The sequence below is a fragment of the Triticum dicoccoides genome, chromosome 5B (genome assembly GCF_002162155.2).
Source record: "Triticum dicoccoides isolate Atlit2015 ecotype Zavitan chromosome 5B, WEW_v2.0, whole genome shotgun sequence".
Lineage (NCBI taxonomy): Eukaryota > Viridiplantae > Streptophyta > Magnoliopsida > Poales > Poaceae > Triticum > Triticum dicoccoides.
The window spans coordinates 706,074,494-706,082,743 of record NC_041389.1 but is presented as its reverse complement, the minus strand read 5'-3'; the positions used below and the strand labels follow the sequence as shown (position 1 = coordinate 706,082,743).

The window sequence follows — 8,250 nt, the reverse complement described above, 5'->3', positions numbered from 1 at the left end:
GTAGGGAGCTCCTATCCGCCCCTAACTGCGGCAGAATGTCGAGGGCACGCACAGGGCGGTGCCCTGACTGGGCCGGCCAATGTGGCTGCGAAGAAACTACTCCCTCCGTTCCATAATGTAGTGCCTATAGATTTTTTCAAAAGTCAAACATTACAAACTTTGACCATATCTATAGAGAAAAATAGGTACATCTAGAATACCAAATGCACATAAATGGATACATCGTAAGTTATATTTTCAGAATGTACATGTTTGGTATTGTAGATGTAGACAGTTTTCTCTATATACTTGGTCAAAGTTGGCAAAGTTTGACTTTCATAAAAATTTATAGGCACTATGTTGTGGAATGGAGGGAGTACAATGCTCCAAGCAGGATTCGATCGCAAGACCAACTGCTTCACGATGAGTACTCATACCACTTGCGCTGCCGAGCTAGGTGTTTTAATAGACAACGCAAATACCTAAGAATCGAATCAAGCGCCGATACGAACATTTTTCAAATTTTGAACACGAAATATTTTTTGGAAAAAAAGTGAATTCCGATGAAACTGCGAACACTTTTAGAAATTTATATATTTGGAAAAACTCAAACATTTCGAAAAACACAAACAATTTCTGGAAATGGAAACAATTTTTAAACTCCCCCAAAAAATTGAAAAAACAAACAATTTTTCAGAAAACTAGAACATTTTTTGAATGGCAAAACAGTTTATGGATACGCAAACATTTTTTAAAAAATGTGAAATTTTCTGAAACTCCCGAACAAAATTTGAAAACACCAAAAAAATTGAAACTCCAAAACAAAATTAGAAACACGAACATTTTTTGAAACTCCAAAACAATTTTTAAAAGCCTAGAAGAAAATTTGAAAACATGAGCTTTTAAAAAAAATGTGAACAATTTTGAAACAGGAATTTTTTTTAAGGGACAATTGCATTTTTACCCCTAGTTGGTTCCTACCCACGGGTTTTGCCCTTACTTTTCGAGCTTGCTCAGTTTTGCCCTTATTTTTTCCATCGAGGTCCCTCGAATGCCCTTTGACCGTTTGACCAAAACTTTGAAAATTCATAACTAATTCACATGAACTCAGAAAAATGCAAATAAGATATTAAAATGTTCAGATAAACATTACCTTTATGGGCATATCATTTGCATTCAGGACAAAAGCATCGTTTAAACTACCCGAGGTAATTAATGTTATTAACATTATTAAAAATAAATAGGTAAAAACAATATTTTTTCCGTGAATAAAAATTATATACAAATGTAGGTGATGTTTTCTGAACATCCTGATACCTTATTTGCATTTTCCTGAGTTCGTATCAACTTGTTATGAAGTTTCCAAATAATGGTCAAAGTCGTTAGAACATTCATAACAAGTTGATACAAACTCTGAAAAATGCAAATAAGTTATCAGGATGTTCAGAAAACATCACCTACATTTGCATGTAATTTTTATTCATGAAAAAAATATTGTTTATACCTATTTATTTTTAATAATGTTAATAACACTAATTACCTCGGGTAATTTAAATGATGCTTTTGTCTTGAATGCAAATGATATGCCCATAAAGGTAATGTTTATCTGAACATTTTGATATCTTATTTGCATTTTTCTGAGTTCATATGAACTAGTTATGAATTTTCAAAGTTTTGGTCAAGCAGTCAAAGGGCATTCGAGGGATCTCGACAGAAAAAGTAAGGGCAAAACTGAGCAAGCTCAAAAAGTAAGGGCAAAACCCGTGGGTAGGAACCAACTAGGGGTAAAAATGTAATTGTCCCTTTTTTTAAACTCCCGAACAAAATTTTAAACCCCAATTTTTTTATAAAATTTGATACAATTTTCGAAATACTGAACAAAATTTGAGAAGTAGTGAAATTTTGAACAAATTTTGAATTTATGAACAATTTTTGAAAATCACGAACTTTTATAAAAGCGAACATTTTCTAAATTTCTGAATAAATTTGAAAATGGAAACTTTTTTTAATTTTTTTGAACGATATATGATAAATGCAAACGTTTTTTGAAATTTAAGAACATTTTTTGAAAAACACAAAAAAGGAAAGAAGAAAGAGAAAAGAACACGAAAAAGGAGAGAAAAGATAAAACAAACAGAAAAAAAAGAAAGAAAGAAAAACGAAAAAAAGGGGGAAAACCGGTTCAGGAACCTACTAGAAGGTTCCCAAAACCGGGAAAACCGGCTGGAACCTTCCAGCAGGTTTCCAAAACCGGGATCGCTGGAACGCTTCTAATGGGCCGGCCTGTCTGGGTCGATCGCGAGGAAGACTATGCGATTGCCCGACATTTTGACGCAGAGTGCGTCGTATAGGAAATTCCCGTTGCGTACACATACAGAATATAAAAAAGTAGCGATTAACTGAAGCCATCGAGGGACGGGGCGAGCGTTAGGGGGGTCTAGCCCCCGCTCGACAAATGTGGATTTGTTGCATAGCCATAATTATCGTGGGGCTGCGGCATGGTGACGAGTGACGACCGCCGCGCGCCAGCACGTCGTCGTCGCCGTCGTCCACCCACCTGCTCCCGAAGCCGAAGCTGCCGCAGCCCCTTTGAAAAAGATTAAAAGAAAGAAAGCAGCCGCGCGCGCGCACCACCAACCTGGTCAACGACCATCATCCCGACCGCCATTTATATACCGCCCGCATCCACCATGATCCAGCACCTCACCTCACCTGACCTCACAGCGACGAAGATGCTGAGGCAGCACCTCCCCTATTTCAACAGCAGCCGTCGTGTTCCTCTTGCGTCTAGAAAGACAAGCTCAAGCTCTAGAAGTAGCGCCAACAACACCAGACCTTTTCTGTGCCTAGCCCTGTTGCTCCTCCTGATTCTTGTTGTGGCCGCCGTCTTCTTGTTCCCACCAGCGATCATGTCTTCCTCTTCCTCGTCGTCGTCGTCGGCCGCGGCCGTGCCGTTTCAGAGCCCGAGGAAGGTGGTGAAGAAGGTGCTCTCGTTGTCCCAGTCCGAGGGCGACGGCGCCACCGTCCGCCGGAGCATCGGCCGGTACGACACCAATCCCTCTCTCAACCGCGCAAAAAGGGATGAATCAACTCTGAATTTCTGATGGGGCGCTGGCGTTGACCTTTGTTTATCTTTTCTTGATGCTGCTGCTGCAGTCATGAGCTCCGGAGCCTGGACCCGTTCCTCCTGCTCGACGAGTTCTCCGTCTCCAAGCCCGGCGGATTCCCGGACCATCCGCACCGAGGCTTCGAGACCGTCACCTACATGCTCGATGTACGCATCCATGCTCTGCTTCTTCCATGTTGATACTGCCCGCAAGGTGTTTGCTGAAATGCTTTCTTGTCTTTTGGGTTTTGTGACGATGCAGGGGGCCTTCACCCACCAGGACTTCTCTGGCCGCAAGGGCACCATCAGGACAGGAGATGTGCAGGTGAGACCCAATTTGTTCAGAAAAAACCACTTGACCCATTCTATTTTGACTTGAGAACTAACACTGCATCTGAATGCTCTGTTCCTCATCAGTGGATGACTGCGGGGCGTGGCATCGTGCACTCGGAGATGCCGGCATCCGACGGCGTGCAGAAGGGCCTGCAGCTGTGGATCAACCTCGCTTCCAAGGACAAGATGTATGTATCTACTATCTAAAAACACATCATATGAATCATAGGAAGTCAACTTCTTTACCATGCAATGACCAATCACTCGACACTAATTGCTCTAACAACGCTAGGATCAAGCCGCGGTACCAGGAGCTCGAGAGCAAGGACATCAGCCAGGCCAAGAAGCACGGTGTGAAGGTGCGGATCATCGCCGGGGAGGCCTTCGGGGTGCGGTCGCCGGTCTACACACGAACACCGACCATGTACATGGACTTCACAATGCAACCAGGGTCGCATCTCCACCAGCCAATCCCTGAGGGCTGGAATGCTTTCGTGTACATCATCGAGGGGGAGGGTGTATTTGGCAAGGAGGGGGCCGCGCCGGCGAGCGCGCACCATTGCCTTGTGCTCGGCGCCGGCGATGGGCTCAGTGTGTGGAACCGGTCTGGCGCGCCGCTGCGCTTCGTGTTGGCTGCAGGTCAGCCGTTGAATGAGCCAGTGGTGCAGCAGGGGCCCTTCGTCATGAACTCTCGTGCCCAGATCCAGAAGGCCATGGAGGACTATTACCACGGCCGCAACGGCTTCAAGAAGGCCAGCCAGTGGAGCTCCACTTGAGCCTGATCAGTTTGTCGATGTGATGATGATCGACGTCGCCGTGCATTGTCGGGCAAAGGATTGGGAGGGAAATTGAAATTGCATTGTACCATCATATTGATGCCTTTGTGTAGAGTGCAGTGCTAGTCGTGTATATCTTCGATTTGTTTTTTTACTTGTTTATAGGAAAGAATGTGATACAATAAAAGTGTGTAATGAGGAGTAAGTTAGTAATCATTGTTTCATCATAGATTTGCACACGCAGATCAAGGATAAATAATGGGTGTATTTAATGTGCTTCAGATTTGAACAGGTGAAAATAATTTAAATAAATATGAGCCACCAACCCTTTGTTTGATCTTATCAGTCCATTGCTTATTGATAGCATTATTTCTCTCATGATGCAGTGAGGATCATGACGATGAAGCAGGCCGAGCAGAACAAGACCCTCAACATGAGGCTGCCGAGCTCTGAAGTCTGGAATGGAAATCACTATTGCACATGAAAACTATGACTCCTAACCTTGTACCTCCCCCGTTCCTAAATATAGTGATTCCACTACGGACTACATACAGAGCAAAATGAGTGGATCCACACTCTAAAGAACGTCTATATACATCCGTATATAGTCCGCATTGAAATCTCTAAAAAGACTTATATTTAGTAACGGAGGGAGTACAATGCAGATGTTGGGGGACTGGCTGTGAGCCTGCTGTTGTAGGAAGATCAATTTCGCGGATTCTTGTATGCATATGCTTGCTGGGGGCGGCACAAGGACATGATGTTGTTCTATTCTAATGTATAGTGTAGTGATGAAATTGTGGATGCAGATGGTTGCAAAGGATCTGTGTACAATGTATGGATCTGTTACAATAATGCTGAACTTAATTGTTTTTGTCAGCTCAAATTTAATTGTTGCCACCAGATTTTATTATCTCTGGAATTCTGCCAGATTACATTGATCTTGTGTTTGATAGTTATTATAGATGTTTGATAGGAATTCAGAGTGCTATTGTCGTTATCATTTGTTTACGGAAATTTAGAGAGATCCTGATCATTATTGATAGCAACGCAGAGTGCTATAATCATAGTGTACTGCGTGCAAACAGTTTGGGTAGCATGTCTGTTGCAGTGGTTTCGATCAGCTATATCATGAACTAATTAAAGAGTCATAGCTATCTATGAGGCTGAGTTGTTTGCCCGTGTTTCAGAATTTTTTGAATGCTGGTTTAGATGATATGTATTTTCCGAATTGCCTATCCTAGAAGGCTGACGTATTGGATAGTCAAAGCTGAGCTTAGCTCTTGCCATCTTAATGAGGTTTTCTCAAGATAAAAACGTCTATAGGATTGTATATGATGAAATATCTAAGGCATCTTATGCCGATATTGTGCTGTCTGACTTGAACTGAAGCTAGACCAATTTAATTACAAGACAAAAAGGACAGTATCTTCGCTATTGTAGCTCATTTATGAAGTTATAAAAAATGAATTTATTGGACAAGTTGACTCTGTAGATTTTTTAAAGAGGTACAAGGGTTGAGGTCTGTCAATTTCATTAAGATAGAAAAAACATACTTACCTGGTTCATAAGGGAAACTAGACCAAAACCCACAAAGCCTGGTAAAAAGACCAAGAAAAAATCAAAGAAGAAAAAGAAAACCAGAAAAAGACACTAGAGCTTGGGGATAGGGGACTAGAGGAAACACACACGACCTCAAGAAACGTAATGTGTTGATTTGTAGATTAAAAGATAAGAAAAATATATTTAAATAACGTAGAGCAAACCAGAGAAACCAAACAATCACATTTTTTTAACACATCCATCAAATTGAAGATTTCAAATAACCCATATGTATTTTCATGGCAAAGACAAGACACCATGTTGACCGGTGGCACAACTTCGAATGAGCGAGCGGTGTACACTTCGAACGAGGAGGAGATGCACAGTCGGGGAGGACCAAGTGAAGCCAACGACATTTGATAGATCGTGCATGCTTTGCTTTCGGTAGAACTTCGGTTTTGGATGACGATGGTTCATGCGTATGAAACCTATACTATGTTTAAATTTGAATTTTAAATTTTAAATTATATATTTGGAATGTATTGAAGTGTGGAAAGTTGAATGTGAAATGTTTAGTCCATATTTATGTGAAATTTAACATCAATTAAAGTATTTTTTGTCTGAATGTAATTAAAGTGTATATGCACACGCACCCGCACACAGGAGGAAGAAGAGAGACAATTATAAATGTTGTAGTTTTTAGGGAAACTCACTTTGCACACTAGCTTTAGAGCCTTAAAAATGTAAAAAACAATGTAACGAGGTTTAATGGTTGTTTTTTTAGGAATCTACTAGAGCTGCTAAATGTTAGATGCCACATTCGTACATTGACGGACGAGCACTTCTTGATCTCCTCCAAGTTTCCCATGTGAGTGCTTCTCTTTGCTGGTATACAACTCCCCATCTTTCTCCCCTTAGCTTGCTCAAACAGACTAGAGAGCAATGTATGTCTCCGATGAGGCCACATCTTCCAATTTTCTCCCCCAATCGGCCAAACTACTACTCTCTCCCACGTTATATATTTTTCTCTCCATGAAGAGCATGTTGGGGAGTTGCGATAGTTTTTCTCTTCTCTCCTATCCTCCAAGTTTACAAGGGAAGGAATGTATACCAAGGGCTCATGGCTCTGGCGAGCGGTGGTGGCTGCACAGAAGATATACTGATGAGGAGTGGGTAGTAGGATGAGGCATCATACTAGCAAGCGCAAGGCATGCATGGCCGGCAAGACGAGAGAGTAATGAGACACGAAGAAAGAAAACATGACATGTTGTTGGAGCTTGAGATTGTAGCACCATCGAGCTTTGGGGAAACGATGGGACTATGGAGAATTGGTTTGGATCATTCGAATCGACTCCTACTGAGTCTTTGGCGAGTCAGATTCGTTGTCATCAAGCCTGAATCAAAAAAGACTGCTTTTCTCAAATAGTGAAGTTTTTATGTTGCCATGAGTGTTTGAACATGTTCCAAGCATGTGAAGTGTTTGTTGTCTAAAGATGAGACATGTTGCATTGATTCTTTATTTTAGAGGAAAGGCTTACATGCACTTGTGAGAAAGCTCAAAGGACAAGCGCTGATTAACATAACTTTACCCCAAGGTTAACTGGTAGTATGAAATTGTTCTTCTTGATCAAAATGATAGTGACATCCGCATAATTGAAGGTGAGAAACCGCCCAAGGATCAGGTGAGTGGCCACTCCATGGAGATGCCCAACCGAGCAAGCAACATCCAACACAAAGTTAAATAAAAGGGGAAGATGGGGTCACCTTGCCAGTACCCTGCCATTAGCAAAAAACGGGCATATATAGACGGCACCCTCAATGCTCCTCATATGTGCGTGGACGCGACCGGTCAGTGACCGGACATGAGAGAGAAGGAAAACAGTTACCCAATCGGACTCCTCATATCATCCCTATACGTTCGGGCTCTCCGCGAATCCTCATATTGAGGACAAATGTAGGGAGGATAGAGGGCTCGTGGACATGCCCAGTCAGTCCGCCACGTAGGACGCTGTTGGGGAACGTAGCAGAAATTCAAAATTTTCCTACGAGTCACCAAGATCTATCTATGGAGAGACTAGCAACGAGAGAGAGGGGAGTGCATCTACATACCCTTGTAGATCGCTAAGCGGAAGCGTTCAAGAGAACGGGGTTGAAAGGAGTCGTACTCGTCGTGATCCAAATCACCGAAGATCCTAGTGCCGAACAGACGGCACCTCCACGTTCAACACACGTACAGCCCGATGACGTCTCCCGTGCCTTGATCCAGCAAGGGGAGAGGGAGAGGTTGGGGAAGACTCCGTCCAGCAGCAGCACGACGGCGTGGTGGTGGTGGAGGAGCGTGGTACTCCAGCAGGGCTTCGCCAAGCACCGCAAGAGACGAGGAGGGAGAGGGGTAGGGCTGCGCCAACAGGAGAAGAACTTCGTGTGTTGGGCTGCCCCTTTGCCTCCACTATATATAGGGGGAGAGGGGGGGGGCTGCTCCCCCACCTAGGGTTCCACCCTAGGGGCGGTGGC

The 8,250-nt window shown here is 43.0% G+C and overlaps 1 protein-coding gene across 1 annotated transcript; it reads left to right on the top strand.

The window, feature by feature from the left end:
- The first annotated feature begins 2,697 nt into the window (after nucleotides 1–2,697).
- On the top strand, nucleotides 2,698–4,488 carry LOC119312822 (pirin-like protein). Its single transcript, XM_037588591.1, has 5 exons — nucleotides 2,698–3,022; nucleotides 3,136–3,253; nucleotides 3,348–3,410; nucleotides 3,503–3,606; nucleotides 3,711–4,488. The coding sequence occupies exons 1-5, from the start codon at nucleotides 2,712–2,714 to the stop codon at nucleotides 4,192–4,194; spliced, it is 1,080 nt and encodes a 359-aa protein (XP_037444488.1). The 5' UTR covers nucleotides 2,698–2,711; the 3' UTR covers nucleotides 4,195–4,488.
- Nucleotides 4,489–8,250: the final 3,762 nt, after the last annotated feature.

Excerpts from the sequence above, each read along its gene's own strand:
- LOC119312822 (XM_037588591.1), top strand. The coding sequence starts at position 2,712 with ATGCTGAGGCAGCACCTCCCCTATTTCAACAGCAGCCGTCGTGTTCCT. Across the intron at positions 3,411-3,502 it reads TCAGGACAGGAGATGTGCAG|TGGATGACTGCGGGGCGTGG; the intron begins GTGAGACCCAAT and ends GTTCCTCATCAG. Across the intron at positions 3,607-3,710 it reads CTCGCTTCCAAGGACAAGAT|GATCAAGCCGCGGTACCAGG; the intron begins GTATGTATCTAC and ends TAACAACGCTAG.